Consider the following 24,755-nt stretch of genomic DNA (forward strand, 5'->3'; position numbering starts at 1 on the left):
AATGCAAAACCAACGACTGTGGTAAAGCCTGCGGAAGCTGGATAAAAATGTTCAATGATTTGTGTATACTGCAATGGGAAATCCTGTGACAACATCACTGAAGTGTCACTCGACCAATCCGATGAAGAGGAGTTGGACTTGCCTGTAGATATCCCTCTGGCGGCTGAAGATGAAGAGTTGGACGAATTGAGAGACCACCCTGATGAGCCCAGCACAGCAGATACGATCGACTTTACATCAATGAGCCAGGTCCATCGGGCTTGTGCAGATAAGTAAAAGTTTTTAATTTATCTAGTGGAGTAGGCCTCTGGAGAGACCACGTTAAAATAAACGCGCCATGTACCACTCTTGGGTGGTGTGGAAACAAGTACACATTTTCAATAATTAAAATTAATTATTCATAAATTAATGAGCGAATTAATGATACGCCACTGTTTCATGACAAAATTGAAGAAACTAAACCAAAACTAGTTTTAGTGAACCCTAATCGACATTTGATTTCGGAAAATCGACTATACGTAATATATCATATTTTACGCAAAATTGTAAAATTTCCAGGGATTTTGTGCCTAAACGGTTGACTTTAGCGAAAATTTCTATAGAACCTTTTTTATAGAAAATTTTATTTTCTTTAATTTTGCTCTATTCAAATTTTTGCGAAAAACGCATAGTTTTCGAGATATTTACAAAATACCGATTTTGGGCGCCATCTTGGCAAGATGGCGGCGCCGGCGGCAAGTCTGGAAATGTGCATTTTATGGATTTTAGTTAGGGACCCCAAAACCTACAAACCTGCAAAGTTGCAAAACTTCTGGACTTTTTTTCAAGCAAAAATCCCCAATGACTGAACTAACATGCTTTTTTAGAAAAATATTTTACTGATAACCTATATGCACGCCCCTGGTGAATATGTCGATACTTTTTTGCATTAAAATGAATGATATGAATATTATAATGATGAATAATGTTATAAATTGAAAAAATATAAAAACTTTAACACCCTGTAGCTGCAAAACAAAGCAGAATCGGATCTATGTTGATATGAAAAATAAACCTTATTTTTACGCGAAGAATGTTTTTTGAAACACCCTGTTTATCTAGTTATTAAAACCATACTTTTAAGCTAATTCGTTAGTAACCCTTATACGTATTAGATTTTATTGAAAACTGTAAAGCCAAAACACGAAGATCAAATCACATACCAAGAATATAGCCGAACAAGAAACAAATCGGTTGAATTATTAAGCAACTCCAGAAGCAACGCCGAGGAAAGCACGTCTTTACTGGCAAATATCCGGAATAGGTGTATTAAATAAATTTACATTTAAGCAAATTTCTAATATTTGTCGCCAACTTGTGCACTTTCGGTTAGTTATAATAGCGGGGGAGTGTTGTTCAGAATGAATTTTGCCGCTGGTAATTCCAACCCAGCTTGTTTCCTATTCAGTTCGTTCTGGCATAAAACCTTAATTAAAAAAGAGAAAATATGGAGTTGAATAGAATATAATTATTTTTTTAAAGCTTAGTGATTTCACATATAGTTAGATATTTGTCTAAGATGGTAGCAGACGTTAAAAAAACTCTAAAAGAATGTAACACCCTTATTGATCTTTATTTAAAGAGGAAATTGCAAGTATCGAATCCCTCATTACCGAAATTGTATGCTTTGCCAAAAATTCATAAACCGGACAAGTCTATGCGCCCAATTATTTCGGCTGTAGGTTCTCCGACTTATAATTTGGCAAAATGGTTATCAAGGGAGTTCGAAAATTTACCTGATCGTGAACCTTCTTTCTCAGTTAAAAATAATATTGAATTCATTAACAAAATTAAAGATATAACATTGCATGAAGGTGAAGTTTTGGTCTCCTTTGATGTATCTTCGTTGTTCCCAAGTGTTCCAATTCCACATACTTTAGGCTACTTAAAGGAATTACTGAACGCAAATGGTCTCGACAACAAAACTGTGAGTGAATATATTGAGCTTACATCGTTATGTATGAAACAAAATTGTTTTCAATTTAATAACAACTTTTTTGAACAGCGGGAAGGTACAGCAATGGGTAATCCATTGTCTCCATTTTTGGCTAATTTATTCATGAGCAGGTTTGAAGTGGAGGCTAAGAATCAGTTTGAGTATTTTCCAAGAGTATGGTTTAGGTATGTGGATGATATTTTTGCTGTTTTTGACACACATTCAGACACCATAGATAATTTTATTTCTAAGTTAAATAATCGTTTTCCTTCCATTAAATTTACGCATGAAATTGAGAACAACGACAGATTACCATTTCTAGATGTATTAGTTATTAGAAATACTAATAATTGCCTGGAATTTGATATCTATAGGAAAAATACGACCACACGCAGATATATTCCTAATGAATCACATCATAGTGTTGAACATAAAATGGCTAGTTTAAATTTCTTAGTTCATAGATTACTTAGTTTCCCACTTTCCAACGAAAGATATGAAATAGAAAGAGATTACATTAGGAATGTAGCTGAGTGTAATGGATATTCTCCTTCACTAGTTGATAAATTAATTAGAAAACGTAGGGTTAATGATTTCTGAAAATTCGACTTTTCAAGTGGAGAAAGATACGTCTAAATATTTTTCGATACCGTTTGATAGAGAGTTATCCCGTGGTCTAAAAGGAATTTTTAAGAATGTCAATTATAAACTTGTGTATAGTGCTAATAATAAATTATAACAATTATTAGGTAATCCAAAGGATAAAACACCTCCACTGGAAAGGTCTGGTATTTATGAAATTTCTTGTAAAGATTGTAATCAGAAATATGTTGGGCAAACTAGAAGATCAATATTAACTAGATTTAAAGAACATTTAGCTCTCTAATAGACAACTTCATTTGACAGTTATCTTTCACCTTGACTGGTACTCAAAAGTAAATACAGGGCCATAAGAAAGGAGAAATATTTAAAAAGAAATCGGTGATAACTCGTAAACGGGCTAATCAAAAATATCTAAAGTTATTCTTTTGAATGTGGGTTTTAGTGCTCTTCAATAAACCTAAATAGAATTATTCTCTAAAATAATTAGGGAGTTACTTTAGGACTTATTTAGGTGCATTCAGAACTCCTGTTCTCAGCCATATAACAGCCTACTGGCTTTGAGAGTATCTAAATATGTGAGGGATGCTGTGATAGGAGATGATGATGATATGTGGTAATATAACCATTTTTTTCTTGATTACCTTTTTATTGGACCGTTAGTTGTAAAATATCCATCGGTGTCAACATCATCATCATTATTCTCGGCTTATACAACCATTTCCAATTATGGTGTAGTGTCCATCACATGTTTAGATTCTCTCTTTGTAGTTGGGCCTATTGTTGTCTATTGTTGGCTATGCGGGCCCAAGTCACCTCTGCTAATTTCATAATATCATGATCCCATCTCAGGTTTGGTCTTCCCCTAGGTCTCTTAATTCCTCGTGAGTATCATATTCTAATTTTTGTGATCCATCTGTTGTCCATCCTCGAGAACGATAAACTAATAGGATTGCTCATCCTCATAAGACGTACGTTCGCCTTTTCCCGCGCTTCAGCTGTCAGTTGCGACGTCATTGTAGTCCTTGTCAAAGCCTTCGTGGCCTTGTCATGATAATGTGTATTATTAGTTACCTATTGCAAACTTTTCTAGTCAGAAGCCTATAGTGAAGTTCAGTTCAGTCGCCTATTGCAAACAAAAATTTTGAGTTAATTATTTTGTCAATTTTGAATGTGAAAAAGGTGTCTTTAAAGTTTTTAGAGCTATAGACTGTATAAATACGTTCATTTTGTGTTATGGATTGTGATAAAGTGCATACTAAGTGCCCACGATTTTGTTTATTAATTATTTTAAAGCAAAATATGGAAGTACTCTAAAAAGAATGCTTGCAAAAGGTGATGCTGGGAACAGCCGTTCTTAAAAATGCATTATCCGGGTATTTAATACGATTTATACAGTTATTTTTCTATACTGCATACATATAAGGTGTTTAAATAAATACACTAAATAATGAACGTTTTGCATTCGGCAACCAATAATGCACGAGTGTGTATTATTGGTTGCCGGATAAGGACTAATAACCATGACAAGGACTACAATGATGTCATACAGCGAGTAGTTTTCGCATGCACCTGGCGGACACTTTTAGCTGAATGAGCAGTCCTATTAGGTTAACTCACGGGGGTGTCACTTGTATGGGAAAACAGGCAACAGTCAAATTTAAACGTGCCAGGACCAACGACAAAGAAAGCAACATCTGCCAGGCATTGGCTTTCTTTGTCACTCACATTGCTTAAACCATGATACCGCGGCCATTTTGCCAACAAAGAAGCTGACCGGGCTGTCCTGGCAAGTGATTTAAAACAATTTTGCTTTTTTACAATATTAAATTACCATTTGGATGTATTTAATGCGATTATTCAGTTAACTGGTAAGTCAGAAATTACACACAAATACTTTATTCGTAAATACAACTAAGATGTAAACGTATTTTTGTATTTTTAGATTTCAACTTTTGCAAAGACCCGCCATAGAACTTGCCTGGCAGCGTACCTGTTTAATTAAACGTATTATTTCCTGATAATAATATCAAAACACGTAAGTACCTCTATAATTTATGATGAAAAATGATTTTGATTATGTTTTATATTATTTAAATACTTTATAACCTCAAATAATAGTAAGATCCTTGTTTATATCGCACAGCCCGTTCAAAACTGTATTGTCTTCAAAAAATGTTTACAGAACAAACAATTATTACAAAAACAATGTCCTTTTAATCTGATTTATACCTCAGAAGGATGCCAGTTAAATTTTTATTAAATCAACATTACATTATTTGGCCATTAATATGCAAAAAGGAGCATATTGCGTTAACTTAAATTTTCTTTTACTTCTCCTGACAATGTTCTCTATATTCTCTATTTTGAGTTAGTAAACTTTTGAACGGGATGTGCGATATATAAAATACATAATATATCCAAGGGCATGATCTGATAAAAGTATTTTTTGATGCATTTTTTGGTTGTTTATGCACATTGGCTTGGTTTATGTTTTATTCAGCTTATATTTATTTGGTATAACAGTTTTTTTTGCCTTTGGAATGGCATGCATTGAGGCTAGATAGTGTTTCATTAGACCATTAAAGAAATTTAAATTAGCATATATTTTTTGTGATGTTAGTGTGTTATCATGATACAGGTAGTTGTATCATAGTGCCTTATGCATGTTATTTACCTATTATATACTTATGTATTATCAGTAAATAGATGATAATATACTACTAAAATGTCTTTTTAATAGTATGTTTATCTGTCCAATTCACTAGTTATTTGCAAAATGTATTTTGAACTAATTTAAGTCATTAATTGATCATCTTTCTTTTTCAGGTTCCGGGATATTCTTTTTCATTGTTAAAAAATATATATATTTCAATATTATTGTAATATAAATCGCAGCTCTAAAAAATAAATGATATTGTTTACTAATGTGTAATTTATTTACTATGAATTTTCTCTGAAAATAATAAGTCTTTAATAATATCATTGATTTGCTGTGTAAAGTTAATAGACATATTTTTTAATACATTAAATTATATTAAAGTAATAAAAAATATGTTTATTAACTTTAAACAGTAAGTCAGTGAGACTTATAAAAATATTTTTTTTTAAATTTCCCCTCTTTTAAGCTCCGCCCCTCCAATTCTCCTCAATTTAGCTAGTACTGCCAGGCGACACCAGGTGGCGTCTGTTTCCATTTTTTAACATGAAGTTAGCATTTCTTTAATGTACCTATTCCCTGGGTTAACTGTTCTTGGTCCATCCTTATATAGCGGTGTCAACATAGTCGGATGTAAATGCTCGCACATTTAAACAAAATTAATTACGGTCGATTTTATTAAAAAATAAATAATAAATGAGAAATTCCATTATTGAAATGATTTATAGCAAATATTTATTCATACATAATATAGAAGATAATTTATAACTTACTACGGTAGAAAATATCATAAAAATATTTAAATATAGTACCTATAAATTTATTTTATAGCAGGTTTTATTTAGAAAGGGATTTTGTTCCTTCGAAAGACTTTGTTTTTGGCTTGAAACAGGATACTCGTTTTTACTCAATTAATTAATATGACGTCAGATAACCAAAAACAACTGCGAATTTAATACTAACATAAAAGTGTATATTAATAGGGTAGAAAGTAAAGTAGAAAATTTAATTTTTTAATTCTTTGTTAAATACATTTTAGCCATAATTTAACACCTTTTCCTTAAATATTGATTTATTTTTATTTATTAATTACATTATCTTTTTCTATAAAAATGGAAAAAAATAATAGAATATTTACTCTTTATGTTTGAAATCTTATATTGTTTTAATTACTACATTTTTGTTTTGTTTTTACGTAGCATTTTTTGTCATTGGAGCTTTGTGTTTGTAATTTTTTTCCATTATCAACATAAAAGTATCTGTGTAAAAATACTAAAAAGTTTCTAAACAGATGTTTTTGTTGATTTGTCTAAATGATTATTAAGCCATATGTAAAACTTGGAAAGTAAGTTCGTTATAATAATGCTTTTATTTATTCACTATTCTAATAAAGAATATGCATTCCTTCGGAAACTCTCTATTTATTTATCTAGTAATGCTAAAACACTCTATTTGAAAGTCGATTAGAGATAATAGTATGATTCATTGGCAAGCGATGTAAATATTTGTGATCAGGTAAAATTGTGATGTAAGAGGAGGCTTAGGTTGCCGGCGACGAGTCAGTAGTTGATATGCCGGCCGGCTGTAGTGTTGTGTTTTGTCACAGAGCTGACATTTGGAAGTAGCGAGTCTTTTGACTATGGAAGTAGAAAACCTCTTGTGACGTCGTTCCTTCGAGGATGGTCTTGAGAGTTTGAGGTCTCTCTTGCTTCTCGATTGACACGGTGGGGCGTTGCGTGAGGACCCCAATTAGCCTCATCGATTGGGATGCGAAGTTTAGCGGCAGATTTGCGTCCGGAGGAAGCCCCTATACTATTTCAGGTGACAGTAGGTAGCTAGTCGTTGAAGATTATTAACCAATAGATCCGAATAATATTTGAATCAGATGGAAGATATGGAATGGGTTATATTAAATAGAATGTCAGTGATGTCAGTAGCTAGGGGGCGGAGTACCTCCGGGTGAGTCGTATTATTTAACTATCAATTTTATCCAGATCAGTAAATGTTTGTTTTGTTATTTTCATGTACAATGAGAGAGTGCTTGGCAATGACCAACTAAATGGATATTTGAGGTGAATTTGCATTGTGAGGCCCGGTTGAGTAAGCCTCAAAAATAGCGATTTTACACATATGTGATAATATGCTTTTAACTTTTGTCTTTCATTTGCCATAAAATTATTACTATTTATAGATCAACAGTTATTAATGTTTATTAAATTGATCATCTCGTAATGATCTGCATCTAATACTGCCAATTTCTCATGGGTTTCCTTCTTTTAACTGCTTATCCTTTTCATCTGTCATGTATATGTTACGGTTAATAGTTCAGTCATTGGGGATCAAAAAAGGGGCCTGCTTGGAAAAAAGTCCGGAAGTTTTGAAACTTTGCAGGTTTATAGGTTTTGGGGTCCCTAACTAAAATCCATAAAATGCACATTTCCAGACTTGCCGCCGGCGCCGCCATCTTGCCAAAATGGCGTCCAAATCGGTATTTTGTAAATATCTCGAAAACTATGTGTTTTTCGCAAAATTTTTTTTTACAATTTTGCGTAAAATATGATATATTATGTATAGTTGATTTTCCGAAATCAAATGTCGATTAGGGTTCACTAAAACTAGTTTTAGTTTAGTTTCTTCAATTTTGACCTGAAACAGCGGCGTATCATTAATTCGCTCATTAATTTATGAATTAATTGTCGTGCTGATCAGCATTCATTGCGAACTTACCACCAGGTTCAGCATTGGTCTGGTTGTACCAAAGATGCCGAAGAATGGGGTTGGAAGAAAACAAAAACAGGCATTACTCCAGTCACAACGTTGAAAGATCGAGCTCTAAAATCCCTGTTGGCATTTTTATCCTGTAAATGCAAAACCAACAATTATGGTAAAGCCTGCGAATGCAGAAAAGCAGGATTAAAATGTACAATGATTTGTGCATACTGCAATGGGAAATCCTGTGACAACGTCACTGAAGTGTCACTCGACGAATCCGATGAAGAGGAGTTGGACTTGCCTGTAGATATCCCTCTGGCGGCTGAAGATGAAGAGTTGGACGTATTGAGAGACCACCCTGATGAGCCCAACACAACAGACACGATCGACTTTGATATCAATGAGCCAGATCCGTCGGGCTTGTTCAGATAAGTTAAAGTTTTTAATTTATCTAGTGGAGTAGGCCTCCGGGGAGACCACGTTAAAATAAACGCGCCATATACTTTACCTCTTGGGTGGTGTGGAAACAAATACACATTTTCAATAATTAAAATTAATTATTCATAAATTAATGAGCGAATTAATGATACGCCACTGTTTTATGACAAAATTGAAGAAACTAAACTAAAACTAGTTTTAGTGAACCCTAATCGATATTTGATTTCGGAAAATCAACTATACATAATATATCAAATTTTACGCAAAATTGTAAAATTTCCAGGGATTTTGAGCCAAAACGGTTGACTTTAGCGAAACTTTTTATAAAACCTTTTTTATAGCAAATTTTATTTTCTTTAATTTTGCTCTCCTCAAATTTTTGCGAAAAACCCATAGTTTTCGAGATATTCACAAAATACCGATTTTGGGCGCTATCTTGGCAAGATGGCGGCGCCGGCGGCAAGTCTGGAAATATGCATTTTATGGATTTTAGTTAGGGACCCCAAAACCTATAAACCTGCAAAGTTGCAAAACTTCCGGACTTTTTTCCAAGCAAAAATCCCCAATAAACTATAAGGTCCGATATTCGGTTAATATCGACATTACCCGGTTAATCTCGAGAATAACCCTCCAAACCCCAAACTATTTCCAAACTTTCAAATCAAATTTTTACCACCATTGTTCAGTTAGAAATAATACGTTTCTAGAGACTAAATCTGTTAAAAATGTGGCGAAACCTCAAGGCCTTTATAAAAGAATAATAATATATATATTTATAATTATTTGGTTGTTTTTTTCTTTGTACGCTATATGAAGCTGTTTTGATATAAATATTGTTATTAATTGAAAAAATGGAACAAAAGAACAACAATTGGAACAAGACATACAAAAATCCTAGTCGTTTTCTTCAAAATTTATGCACGCTGCATTCTTATGGCGCCTAGCGAGATCATAGGCTGTCACGTAAAATGTGAATACGATTGCTAGTCTGCCCTTGCAAAGAAACAAATGTATATTTGGCTTACATACATATATTTTCAGAAGATTCTGTTTAAATGTTTATTTATACTCTTTTTCGTGATGTCACCGAGTATATTGAACAACTATTTGCTTAATGCAATATATTCTTTCTGGATTATACTATTCTTTGGACAATAGATTATATTTTTTAAGATTGTATTCTTGCTTATGGTCCGAATGCAAAAATTTTACACCACTAATACACAAAATAAAAACAAAATATGCAAAAAAATATTCATCGCTACCATGTCTACCAGGTTTGTCTTTTAATTCCCAGAATGATCTTGAAGCGTTGCTAATCCTGTGCTGAATTTCAGAGTGATATTTGCCTTTTCCGAAATCAAACTGCCGAGGTAATTGAATTCCGCTACATATTCTAGTAGTTCTTCTCCAATTTTTATAGCACTGTTATCATTTTCCGGGGGAGAACACATGCTTTTAGTTTTATCGATGTTCAGCTTAAGACCCAAAGTCTCGTATGCCCTAAGGTATATGTGTTCAGCATTTCTTGTAATTGCTGTAACGTTTTTGCAACTAGAGCGCAATCGTAAGCGTATTGAAGTTCTGTGACGAATTTTATACGTGTTTTTGTCAAAATAAGTCTTCTTATTTTGAACAGACCGCCGTCATACCTGCATCTAACGCTGACGTTTGAGGACTCGCTAACGCTTGTCCGTCAAACGTTTGTAAGGCTATTTCTTTGGTTCTGTGAAAAATAGCCTTATTGACGCACAGTGGTATATCTAGATCTCTCGGGCGCCACCTCTGTTATTTATAGTGGTAGAGGTTCACGTCTGCCAGGACGGGTAGCCTTTAAACAGTGGAGACTCCACCCAAGTAGCATTTTCACGACTTGCGACCACATGTTTACTAAACACAACGTTGGATTAGTTACAAAAAATAGTTAGCTCCCTACCTTGGGTATTAAAATAAATTTAAACGTTTTTATAACGTTGTGCCGACGTTGGACTAGTACTACAGCAAAATAGAAGCTTCTGCGACGTCGAATAAACGTTGTCTTGTAATCTTTTTTACTTAAATGATCTTTAGGTGATTCGGACAACGTAGTTACAACGTTGAACAATATGAGTTTTCCGACGTCAGTTTCAGGACCTTTCCAACGTTATGCAAATGTCGTCTGTTTTACTAATTCCAACGTTGTTTAGATTTCCTTATTCTTACGTTCGTAGGACGTCGAGTCACTACCTTTTTGCAACTGTATTGAACCATAACCTTAAATCTTAAATTTTCACTTCATTGTTCTGTTCAGTCAGACAGTGCAGTGCTGTTTTTGTTTTTATAAAAAAACTTAATTAAAATGGGACATAAGAAAGGTACATATAAAACTAAATTTAAATATACATCGACATACTATATTACCGATGTTTATCCACTCCCTCGTTTATTCAGGTTATAGAGGACGGCACAAGCTAGACTCTAGGATGACTAAATTAGGCAATCTTGCGACTAGTATACTACTTGTTAAGGCCGAACTGCGACTTTATTAGTCCAGTAAGCGACTACTCGAACTACTCCATCTTAATCTCCAAAACAACAAAGTGAAAGCCGCCATGTTGTTGAATAAGAAAATATTTCGTTCCTAAAATAGCAATTCCTGCTTTTTGAATACATTAACTTGAAATATTTGACCCTAAAAAACACGCGGAAACAATTTTTTCGACTGCGAATAAATTATTCTCATTTTACTAAAAAAAAAATTCAAGAAAATTTTTAAAATTTCTTTAATTTTAAGGCCCATTAGTATTTTTCAAAGTAGAAACAATACATTTATCAATAAAGTTGTTTGCGTTTAACTTTTTTGCCTTGGGTAACGAGTTACAGAGTCGGTTAAAGTGTTTCAATAATTATGATCTTCAAACATCCTCCACACTTAAATACTTATTTTGTTTTGTTTTCCTTCACTGCCATCTAACATATGTCTCTAACTAAATCATAAAAATAATATTTTTACTATAATTATCCCAATTTAGGATAAAACGCGACTTAGACGCCATATTAGTTTTGTATTTCTGTGAATTAGGATTTTAAACAACGTTGCAGTTTGTACTAAATTAGGCTTCTAGCCAACGTCGGTATCCAACGTCGTTTCGACCCAAAAATTATTCTCCAAACTAGTGCAGACTAGGGTTGGCACGAGGTTGTGCCGACGTTGCGCCCCGACGTTTGGTCGCGTGACACAACGTTGTCCCGACGTCCAAATGCTGCTTGGGCAGTATGAAGGGGTGCAAGTAAAGTCAAAATAAAACAATCAGTTTAAATTAAAATAATATAAACAATCTTTATTAAACTCAAATTGGTTGAGAAGCAGCCGTAAAGTCTTGGCTCAAGGGTTTCGCGCAAAATGGCGGAGAGTGCGGGGAGTATTCGGGCTAGTACTTTCTAGAAAGCGAGGCTTTCTGTCGAGGTTTTACCTTCGGAGGAGCAGAGCGGAGCTGTTGTCTATACACCAAACCAGGTACCAAGCGACTGACGACTTTTGATTTTCTAACGGTACTGCTCTCGTCTACAGGAGTGGGGAAAGCAGCACACAGTGGGGACAACGGCGCGCGCCCCATTCCCGCGAGTATCGATCGATACGAACCAAGACTCTACTACTTACTTTTAACAAAATAATTATTTTATGAATAATTTGATAATTAAAAGCTAATTAATTTAATCACTACAAATTAATTATCACAAAAACTAAGTAACATCGTTACACGGTCTCGCAACAAAAAAAATATTTTTACTACTAATAAAACAATATACTATTTTACAGGTAAGATAATTCTATAACTAAAAATTTTCAAATGCATTATTTAGTTCATAAATAAATCTACAATTTTTCTGTATATACACATACACATCAGTAAACCAAAACACGTAAATAGAAATACGAAGGAACGACCTAAACACATTTGCTTGCCAGTCTGTTGTTTTAACCGTAAATATTTGGAAACAAAATTTCATAGACATTCACAAACAACTTGTTTTTTACGAATATATAATATTTCTTTTGTATTACTTAGTATGCTCGCTAATATGAAAGTGACAGATGCACAAACATGCCCATGGAAACACGGCGAGAATAACAATCAGGCGCGTGAAAATATTCTTAAGAAGAGTTTCGGAAAGGGGGGGTCGATAAAATCAGAAACTAGTCCGAATCAAGTATTATCTTACACTCACCGAAATTGAAAAGATAGTTCTATAATATTTCTGTAACAGTCTGAAACAAATAATTAGAATGACTAAAAGGGAAATATTTAAAAAAACGCAATTGAGAGGGACATTTTTAGAGGGACAGTAATGTGCCGACTCGTGTGCGAGACGTACTGGGCTTGATCCTCAGTCACTACTGTCGCTTTTTATTTGTTTTAATAAATATATCCATTTATCTAAATAAAGCAATTGACTATACTAACTAATAAAGTGTTCACATAATCTCCCATTCACAGCCAATCAATCCCCAACTGATTGTAAAATTCACGCCTCGCAATACGAAGTGGTTAAGAGCATCTTTTTCCCACAGAGATGTCGTTTTCAGTTGATCTAAATTTTTGTATTTATTATACCCATAAAGAAAGATAAAGACGGTTTTTAAGTGTGCTCTACAGAAAGAAGTCATTCGGCGAAAAATCCTGTGGTCTTTTTCTACTGTATCTCCAATAGACAGTAGTCAGTCATGATACAAAGAAAACAACGTCACTACGTCATACAAAAATATCCATATTGTTCAATTGCCACTAATAAAAAAAGACCTAAAATAGAAAAGAATTAAGACATAACCTCAAAAGTTATGTCGAATCATTGAGCTTTACATTTGAAAAGTAATTTTCATATTTATTACATGTCATCAGTATGACGATTTGGAATTAGCGCGCGGAACGAGCTGACCAATAGCGCCTGTTATCACCGGTGACGTAGTGACCAACCTGCGCAATATCATACCTTATTTTCTTTGTATCATGGTAGTCACTGTTATACAACTATAAAGATATACAGGGTGGCCCATCGAAAACGTTCCGCAAGGCATAACGGCCAGGGTAATTTTTTTTTCAGAAAATTCAAAAACGCGTCAATTTTGTTTGTGAGGGAGAAAACTTTTGCCCCAAAAATGATTGCAAAATCTTCAACTCTTCTTCTTCTTCTTCTTCTTCTTCTTCTTCTTCTTCTTCTTCTTCTTCTTCTTCTTCTTCTTCTTCTTCTTCTTCTTCTTCTTCTTCTTCTTCTTCTTCTTCTTCTTCTTCTTCTTCTTCTTCTTCTTCTTCTTCTTCTTCTTCTTCTTCTTCTTCTTCTTCTTCTTCTTCTTCTTCTTCTTCTTCTTCTTCTTCTTCTTCTTCTTCTTCTTCTTCTTCTTCTTCTTCTTCTTCTTCTTCTTCTTCTTCTTCTTCTTCTTCTTCTTCTTCTTCTTCTTCTTCTTCTTCTTCTTCTTCTTCTTCTTCTTCTTCTTCTTCTTCTTCTTCTTCTTCTTCTTCTTCTTCTTCTTCTTCTTCTTCTTCTTCTTCTTCTTCTTCTTCTTCTTCTTCTTCTTCTTCTTCTTCTTCTTCTTCTTCTTCTTCTTCTTCTTCTTCTTCTTCTTCTTCTTCTTCTTCTTCTTCTTCTTCTTCTTCTTCTTCTTCTTCTTCTTCTTCTTCTTCTTCTTCTTCTTCTTCTTCTTCTTCTTCTTCTTCTTCTTCTTCTTGGCGTAGAAGTGCTTTACTTTTATGCCTAGGCGTTAAAACGGCTTTTCTATATTGTCAATCACGTCGCAAAAATTAATACTTTTGTGATGTTTGAAAAAAAACTTTTTTTATATTTTTTTTTTAATATGATTTATGAATTAATATGAATTTGTTTGATTTTTATCAAATGGAATGTGTATTAAATGCCCTATATCAGAGCACTATTTTACCAAAAATCGACATTTCGGGTAATTTTGATTTCTGTCTATTTTAATTCGGTGACATTTTCTTTGAGTTGCCCCAATATTTTTGGGTAATTTTCTTTTTGGTAGTACAATTTTCTTAAATCCGAAACATTTCCCCAAAAATAGGTAAACCCATTTTAGATGCTATTATTTGTTCTATTTTACATAACTATTCAGTTAAACCTTGGCTAATGGTCCGGCAGGCAAATGAAAGTGTGGGTTCCATGGGACCTATGCGGTCCATTAAAGCGATGCTTTTGTTAGTCCCATAGGGTCTTCCTGGCAGGAAACGTGTTAATTATGGATGATAACTTACTATATTGTATAGAACAGACAATTTTTAATACAGGGTATAAGTTTCATTTTTATTTCCAAATAACTTCTGAAATAACGTCAATATTTGGATGAAAATTAGTGCCTGGGAGTTTTTTGATATTAGAAATTTGATTTTGATATATTCTCCTACTTGTAGAGGGCGCCATGTAAATATTTTTTAACTGGTTGAAGAGTAAATAACTTTTCGTCCAGCCCTTTCGCTATACCATAGTATAAAACTACTGAGTAAAAAAATATAGATTTACGACACGTTTTTTAAACAAAAAATATCTCTTGCTATAAATCGTTACGAGTAATGTTTCTCGAGATATTTGGAATCGGAATTATCAATACATGTGGTTATTGACATATAGTTATTAGACTGAAATGATAAATTTAAAATGATTTTGTGTCCAATGTTGATCCAAAAATGGATCATCCAAATATAAAAAGAAAATATAATACTATCATATAATAAGCAAAATAAAAGTAATTTGTAATGCGATAATTTTATTATAAAGAGTGCTTATACATATTATTCCATTCATTCCGATTTATTTTTTTCCAGGTGGGTTGGGTAAAAGCTGATACAAAAGCAATACAAGCCATTCACGATCATGTAATAACACATAATCCTAGAGTATCTGTATCACACAATGACCACACAACGTGGAATCTTCACATCAAGAATGTTCAAGAGGAAGATCGAGGACAATACATGTGCCAAATAAACACAGATCCAATGAAAAGCCAAGTAAGTCATATTATAAACTATATTAATTCAGTATTGACGGATAACAAATGAAAAATGAATAAAACCTAAATAAATGTCCTAAGCATTTGTGTTAAATGTGAAGTAACTTTGAATTGTATTAACGGTATCTTATCATCATGGGCGCCGGACAGGGGGGGCAAGAGGGGGCATTTGCCCCCCCCCCTGGATCACTGAAACAATAAAAATAAAAGCTATATCTTCTTACATCCATCTGTAAAAAAATAATCATTATTATGAAATTGTTAGGTGTTACCTGTAAAAAAATAAAAAATGTGGTAATTATTGGGAAAACTGGAAATCGTCCGATTTTCACCAAAATTGGTATACACACTATTTTGAGGTCGTAGATTACGAATCTACTTTTTTCTTGGCGGTCTCTTACTGTTTTTCAAAAAAACGGAAAATTATTTCAGCATTGAATTTTTCTTTATTTCGGCCCTATAAAGTAATAATTTCACTATATTTTCATTATATTATAGTTTATCTAAAAGCTACACTTGATTGGGGATAGAAAAGTGTCCAACATTTTACTGAAAAACACTTTTCTTAACAAAATAGCAAAGAAAATTGAGACCAGATGGAAGTTTGACATTTGATATATCCTTCTTTCTCTCTCCTATGTAATAAGAGAGACAAATATATTCTAGACCTAATCTAGAAATTTGAAAATTTACAACGTTGCCATATCTTCTATTTTTTCGGGTGATTAGGGATTTTAAATAAATTACCTATTATGAGATCGACAATAATTAAATATACACCTATATCCACAAAATTACGCGGAAGAGTTTTGATTGCATTGGTTTTAACTTCTTTGCGGAGGGGGTTAATCTTTTTTTAGTTAATCTAATAATATAACAACAAAAGATTAACACCCTCTGCATGGAAGTTGTAACCAATGCAATCAAAACTCTTTCGTGCAACTTCGTGGGTATAAATAGTCAGATCTCGTTGGTAAAATAGCAGTTATGGGAAGGAGCCGTTCTTCTGGCGACCGCCTTTCGTAATTCCAGAATGAGCGAAAAAAACACGCTAAATTTAGGTTTAGCATTGGCAACGTTGCTTTAAATGCCAGAAACACATAAACTTACTTCGGGTTTCTCTTATTACCGATTCTGAACCGTCCTAGAACTGTGATGCGTATGCGCAGAAGGAAATATGAAGACATTATTTCATTTGCGCATGCGCTGCAGAGTTCTTGGACGGTTCAGAATCGGTAATAACAAGAACCCGAACAAAGCTATAACCTAACATTTTCAGATTGTTTACAAATTTATTTTAGCATATTTTCCTCTATTATGCATAGAATTGGTTAAAAAAGTAACAGAAAATAGTAAAAACATTATTGATTATTGAATACCTAACAAAATATGTGTAAGAAAACCTTAAAAATATGAGAAATTAAGAAAAATTCGATATCGAAATTATTTTCCGTTTTTCTGAAAAACGGTAAGAGACCGCCAAGAAAAAAGTTCAGATTCGTAATCTACGACTTCAAAATAGGGTGTGTATACCAATTTTGGTGAAAATCGGACGATTTCCAGTTTTCCCAATAATTACCAAAAATGTCAATTTTTTATTCATTTTTACCTTGCCCCCCCCCCTAAATTTCATTCTTTCGGCGCCCATGCTTATCATAATAGGAACATTTAATATTTTTCAGTTTTGCCATGAAAAGCTTGATTATGTATCAAGGAAACGCATATAATAATAAGTATTTTAAGACCGTGATTGCGTACCGAGGCTGGAAACGTACCTTGGCGCGAGAGTAGCGTCTGTGACGTCAGAACAGCGCTGTCGGGCTGCGTGTATTATTTGATTTCGTTGTACGTAAGTTCTGAGATGTGTCGTATTACATTTAATTAAATCGTTTAGCCGTGATAAATTAATGTAATATGCGTACTAGAAAATAGTGGTTTGTACTTCTATGTGAAAATACCACCCAATTGACGCATGATAATGTATTTTTGTGTTCTAAAGCTTCATTCAGAACCTCCTCAAGTAGGATTTTCACGACTTGCGACCACATGTTTACTAAACACAACTAGTTACAAAAAATAGTTAGCTCCGTACCTTGGGTATTAAAATAAATGTAAACGTTGTTGTAACGTTGTGCCGACGTTGAACTAGTACTACAACAAAGTAAAACTTCTGCGACGTCGAATAAACGTCGTCTTGTAACCTTTTTTGCTTAAGTGATCTTTAGGTGATTCGGACAACGTAGTTACAATGTTGGGCAATAAAGAGTTTTCCGACGTCACTTTCAGGACCTGTTCCAACGTTATGCAAACGTCGTCTGTTTTACTAATTCCAACCTTGTTTAGATTTCCTTACTGTTACGTTGGTAGGACGTCGAGTCACTACCTTTTTGCAACAGTATTGAACCATAACCTTAAATCTTAAATTTTCACTTCATTGTTCTGTTCAGTCAGACAGTTCAGTGCTGTTTTTGTTTTTATAAAAAAAAATTAAAATGGGACGTAAGAAAGGCACATATAAAACTAAATTTAAATATACATCGACATATTATCGATACTTTATCCACTCCCTCGTTTATTTAGAATATAGAGGGCGGCACAAGCTAGACTCTAGGATGACTAAATTAGGCAATCTTGCGACTAGTAAGTTACTTAACTTACTACCTGTTAAGGCTGAACTGCGACTTTATTAGTCCAGTATGCGACTACTCGAACTACTCCATCTTAATCTCCAAAACAACAAAGTGAAAGCCGTCATGTTGTTGAATAAGAAAATGTTTCGTTCCTAAAATAGCAATTCCTGCTTTTAGAATACATTAACTTGAAATATTTGACATTGAAATTGAATTGATATTTGAAAAATATTGAAAATTAAAAGAATAAACATTTGTTTGTTTATTCTATAAAATATCAATTTGGTCAGAAATAGAATGAAGGGTGCTCGTATTTGCTCGTATCAATACAACTGGTTACCCATATCTTGAACTTCTTCTTCTTCTTCTTCGAGTGCCATGTCCTCAACGAACGTTGGCTATCATATTGGCTATTATAATTTTGTTGGCAGCAGCCCTAAAGAGTGCTGCACTTGATTTTTGGAACCAATCCCGCAAATTTCGAAGCCACGATGTGCGTCTACGACCCGGAGGTCTCTCTTACCCTCTATTTTACCTTGCATGTAATCAAATGGAGGACGTTGTATCGTTCAGGTGTCGAATAACGTGCCAAAATATTCTAACTTCCGGATCTTGATGTTTTATTTATTTCGGGTTGTTTGGACAAGCGACTCAAAACTTCCCCTCATTACGAACCTTGTCAATCCAACTTCTTATCCGCAACAATCTCCTATACACCCACATTTCAAAGCCTGGGTTTCTTTTTATGAAATAATCTCTGTGAGTGTCAAGTTTCCGCCCCATAAAGTAAAGTGAAAATATGGCAGCATCTTGTAAGTCTTAACTTTAGTTCTATGTTAATATTTCGACTACATAATACTTTCTTCATCCGATAGAATACCGATCTAGCTTTCTCTATACGTTTGCTTGATTTCCTTGCTCATATCCCAATCGTTGCTAATGTATTTAGAGCCCAAGTAGGTGATATTATCAACTTGCTCAAGGTCGACTCCATAAGCTGTTACTGGTATCGGATTTATAGGATGTTTACTTTCAACGGTCATAAGCTTAGTCTTTGAGTGTTAAGATTTAACCCATACTCATCGCATGTACTTGTAACTCTATCCAACAGCAACTGCAGTTCTTCCGGACTACTGGCTAACAAAACGATTATCGTCAGCATATTTTAAGTTGCTTGACATGTTAACTCCATTCACTTTGACACCGCCATCGATTTCCTCAGGCGCCTCCCTGAAGATGAATTCAGAGTAAAAGATTAAAAAAAGTAGTGGCGACATAATGCATCCCTGTCGCACACCTCTACGGATTGCTATTGTTTCCGAGGTATTTTTTGCCAATTTTAACACTTCAGTTCTGCTGATTCCAATAAAGGTTTCTAATTATTTGAGGAATCCTTATCATCAATGCCCACTTCCGTAAAATCTCAACCAATTTATCATGTTTTTTACCCTGTCAAATGCTTTTTCGAAATCAATAGCACATAAAGACAGGGTGATCGACATCTCTGCATCTTTGAACAAAGGACTTGGGATGCAAAAAATTGCTTCTCTCTAGTTCCAAGATTGTTGCGGAATCCGAACTGTGTCTCGCTAATTTGTTCCTCTATTTTGGCATATACTCTTGAATGTATAATTCGAAGGAAAATTTTTAGGACGTGGCTCATTAAACTGATAGTTCTGTAATCAGAGCACTTCCTAGAGTTTCCCTTTTTGGGGATCATTACGAATGTTGACTTGATCCAGTCAGTTGGTATAACTCCGGATTCGTATATTTTGTTAGAAAAGCGATAGTAGCTCGTATTTGCTCGTATCAATACAACTGGTTACCTTTCCGATCTTGAACTTAAAAATGGATATTTTTACCTTTTATATTGACGAAGATTTATTATTGCTTGAAAGATTATTCCAAAAAATATCCTCGAAGACAAAGCACAGAAGATCTTTTCCACTAAAATCTAATTTGGGCAGCCAACTTTTAATTTAAAAAACAAATTACTTTTTTCTTATTATAGCATGAATATTTGTAAGATTGCATTTATATAAAAAATTAAAATTCCTCTTGGAAAAATAAATATTTGCCATTGTAGAAATTTTATTTATACTGGTATTAAAAATTTTAGCAATTCATTTTTTTTATTTGTACCTAAAAGCAAAATTTATATAATCAATCAATACCTATATTATAAATAGCGATTTAAATTATAAAGAATAATACAATCACAAATAAATGCCAAGATACTTGCAGCAATACCTATCATATACAATCTATAAATATTCATTAAATTATTCATATTAATTAATTTTTCATCTGACGGAATAAAATGTTGCGTTTCTGTTTTCGTAAGAGACGACCAGTAATTACGTATTCCACTTTCAACTAACCGTCTGTTACAATTATTAATTAAATTTATAAATGGAGACCCATAATTTATAATATAGTGTACTATCACCCCTTAGCATTTTTCGTATATGTTTTGAATACTTTTTATAACAATATTGTTACTTTTACTTATTACAAATATTGAAAACATTTTTTTCTTTTCATATAAGCAAACATTAATTCAGAAATAAATGCCAAGATACTTGCAGCAATACCTATCATATACAATTCATAAATATTCATTAAATTATTCATATCAATTAATTTTTCATCTGACGGAATAAAATGTTGTGTTTCTGTTTTCGTAAGAGACGACCAGTAATTACGTATTCCACTTTCAACTAACCGTCTGTTACAATTATTAATTACATTTTTAAATGGAGATCCATAGTTTATAATATAGTGTAACATAAATTTATGTAACGTAAATGAGGGTTTGTAACACATTGCCCCTGTAACTGATATTTGCTCATACAAATAAGAATTGGCTTCGCGTAATTTACATAAAATAGCTTGATTTTGGCATTTCTTTACTTGATCAATCATATCTTCCCAGTGTACTAATTTAAACCTTTGGTTTAATTTACTCATGGTGTCTTTATTTATTATTTCATTTACAGAGTTATAAATTGGAATTCTTATACTAATGTTATAATTGGAATCTGCAAGTTCTTTAATATTATGAACAGTTAGTTCAGGCGCTTGATCTAAAAGTTCTCCTAAGAAATATGATTGATATTGAAGGTTAATGAAGAAATATAGGAAAATGGTGCTCATTAGGATTATCCTATAAAACTTTCTATCATACTCTCTTACTGCTCTGCCTATAAATATCAGTTCTAACATCATTAATATTTTTAAAAATGATACAGGAGCATTTACATGTTTCATATAAATAAAATATATTAAAGCAGTAATTCCAAATATGCTAAAATAAGTTAAGTTTAAAAGTTGTAATAGTAGTTTTACAGTTCGTGTTTCTAACGGCAAGAGGACAACAAATTCCTCTTCTTCATGCGGATATAGGTATTCGACCTGAAACACAAATGCATGCATTAGAACTAAAACCTCTAAATAACTAAATTAACGTTAGTTAATCTATTTTTCAGTGCCACATTTAAGTTAATCCCTTATACTTTTAGAATAATTAAATAATAAATTTTTCGCATTCTCACTATTTAAACCCGTGTATTTGTAAGTAATAGTTGTTTACGATATTCTCCGTTGGTGGCAGCACCGGCGGAAAATGCGCCGAGCCTATACCGGGTGCGTCTGAGAAGTGGCTCACTCCTATAACTTTTTGATTTTTTCCGATAAAAAGACGAGATTTGGTGTATATGACATAAATTAGGGTTGATTTACGTATTTAATAATTGTTTTGGTCACTTCCTTTTTCACCGGAAATGATTACAACTTTTGATTTTTAAATGGCACCCTCTGTATTTTTTTACTTTATTCGATAGAAAATGACATTTTGAATAGAATCACGTGTCATAAGTCAACTTTTGACATTCTCTCTTAATAAAAAATCGTATTTTAAAATTCAATCTAGAGTGCCATGGCTATGTTAAAAAATTTAATCTTCAATCGAGGATCCTTGGAAAATAGATTTGATCGCCTAATGTTTGGAAAAAGCATTTTTTTACGAATAATTTGATACCACACACATGGTATTTCGAGTCAAATTTTCGTAACGAACCGTTTGCTGTATAATTTCAAATAAACCATGTGCGAAAATGTCAAAAGTTGGCATATGATATGCCATTCTATCCAGAGTGTTATTTTTTATCGAATAAAGCAAAAAAATACCGAGGGTACAATTTAAAAATCAAAAGTTGTAGTCATTTCCGGTGAAACAGGAAGTGACCGAAAACAATTGAATACGTCAATCAATCCTAATTTATGTCATATACTAAAATACCAAATCTCGTTTTTTTTTTAAATTTTGATGTCAAATAATGGATAACTATCCGTTTTGAGAAAACTTAAACATTTTAGCGCTGATACTGTCTGTCAAAAATACTTAAAAAATCTAAACATCGTTTTTAGTGATCAGTTCAAACATTGTATCTTAAAGGGAAGACATGCTTGATTTATCTAGTTACCTGTGACATTAACTGTCAACTAATTTCAGTCAATATATCTCCTTCTGTCGAAAAGGTAACCAAATTAATTTCCAGGTGTTCACATGAATAAAATGTTTAAGTAAATGCTGCTTTTTCTTTACCTCTGTAGCTTTTGCTTATTTAACAGGTCTAAAAAAGACTAAAGTACCAAACCAAAGGCTGAAATTTTAGCCTATCACAGGATTCTCAAATTTGAGTAGAAAGCATATATTAGCTTTTTAAAATTATAATATCTGAATACAGAGTATTAATGTAATACTTAAATACCTAACTGAAGAGCATTTGAGGCACTAATTTTCTTTTTTGCTGTCCAAACTGGAGAATTATATTTAATGTTAGGGTATCGTTATTTTATATGTTAATTTCAACATTATTTTCCTCTCTTCGCTTATGAAAATTTTAATAATTTAAACTACGTTAATCAAATAAATCGTTATATATTTCTAATTTTATACTGAAGTATAGGAAACCTTGCTTTTAACTGTCCGAATATTCCGGAATTCATTCTCGGCAAAAAACGTTATTATAATTTTGCAGCTCTTCGTTTGCGGGATTTCTCCAGGACGTCACAATCCAAGACGATCGATAGTAGCTATCATATCCTTAATACACATACTTCTGTAATATTAAATAAAATTGTGCATATTACAATTATTGAAACTGTTTTCCTCGTGCATAGAGCCTGGCCATTGACAGTCTACACTTTACAAATTACATATTACAATTACAAATTTATTTTGCATTACAAGTTGCATGCACGTTAATGCTAAAGTATCCTTTACTATTTATATATTTATCATATTAATTCATTAAATATAATTTATCATATTAACTCAGCATTTTCGCGAAAAAATCGATGTAACTTTCTGAAATCACCATCTGCTGATGCTGGGTTCGAGCTACCTTCAAAAACTTCTACCTTGTAACAGTATTTCAATGAAAAATATGCAATTAAAGGAATGTGTTTGTACAGATTTGGAATATGCCATTTTATTTAGCATCCAAATTTATGAATTGCGTATTAGTTTAGAAATCATCAGTCCGAGAACAAAAATGTATAGAATCATTTTTATAGCTTTATAATGTGAATAGTTTTATTGTGTGAATGGGTCCATTTAGTTTCCAATGTAAGTTTAGAGTTCCCTTTACATTTTGAAGACTTCTTCTGGACATAAATCCACTAATATGGCTGCCTTATTAACCAAGATATCTGCTTTTTTATTATGTACCACTACATTATGCGTGTTCTATGATTCAGCCCAACATGATCTCATTACCACAACATGCCTCCATTTAGCCATTCTCTTTTCGCAGGATATTCGTTTGGTTACCATAGTTCCGCCAGTCACTATTATATTATCCATGGTATGACATTTTGTAGTATGGCCCATTAAGCATTATTTATGACAGACCATTATTGAATTCCTTTTAGGATCAGTGTACAATCTCGTACATTAAGCCACGTACAGATCTGGATACAAACGCTGGTAACATTGTCGGCCGACTGCATTTTTCTTGTCGCTCTCGAGTCGGCCGGCCAATCGGCCACTCGACTGTTAAAAAGAGAAGAAGTTGTAAAGATACAATCGGCCGACATGTTGCCAGCGATTGTATCCAAGTCTGTACATGGCTTTAAAGTAAAAATTTCGTAAAGTTACTCGACACCTCGACTAGACAGATATCTAGGGATAGCAGTTTAATACTATATCATTCTTTTAGTAAGAATCCTTGGAATATAGACTCGTTTATATAATTATTGTATTTAAAAGCATTTGTATTAAAAAACTAGGAGCGTCCCATACAGCACATCAAATCACATTTACGATGTGTTTACATTATTAGACGTAGACACAGGGTGACACAATTCCCCCGATGTAAATATGCTACGTTTACACATTGTAGTTCAACACGTATGCACAAAGGTTAAACGTCCGCCTCACAATGTAGCCACAGTATAGCATTTACGTATACACAAAGTAAGGGATACACAGTGTGCCGTAGGATACACAGTGCTTGTGTATTACGTTTAAACTCTGTTTACACATTGCAGTTGTGACTACCGCGTGTATACGTATGTATTTTGCTTCGTATATACATCTTGTGCTAGATAAAACTACTTCTTATGAACGAATTTAGGAAATAATACAAGTTTTGGTGCCTAACTTTTCGTTCTTTTTAAGAAATATTTATTCAATGACACCAATTATATCTTTTTAGGACGAAAATTAGGAAGGCA

The 24,755-nt window shown here is 33.2% G+C and overlaps 1 protein-coding gene across 1 annotated transcript in view; it reads left to right on the plus strand.

Annotated features, from left to right (window-relative positions):
• Positions 1-24,755, plus strand: part of LOC115876415 (lachesin-like) — a 234,423-nt gene that overhangs the window by 113,913 nt on the left and 95,755 nt on the right. Inside the window, exon 3 of the mRNA XM_030892194.1 lies at positions 15,197-15,382. Within this exon, the coding sequence (XP_030748054.1) occupies positions 15,197-15,382 (186 nt within the window). The remainder of the gene's footprint in view (positions 1-15,196; positions 15,383-24,755) is intronic.

The sequence above is a fragment of the Sitophilus oryzae genome, unplaced genomic scaffold (assembly GCF_002938485.1).
Source record: "Sitophilus oryzae breed Bouriz unplaced genomic scaffold, Soryzae_2.0 scaffold_1436_pilon_pilon, whole genome shotgun sequence".
Lineage (NCBI taxonomy): Eukaryota > Metazoa > Arthropoda > Insecta > Coleoptera > Curculionidae > Sitophilus > Sitophilus oryzae.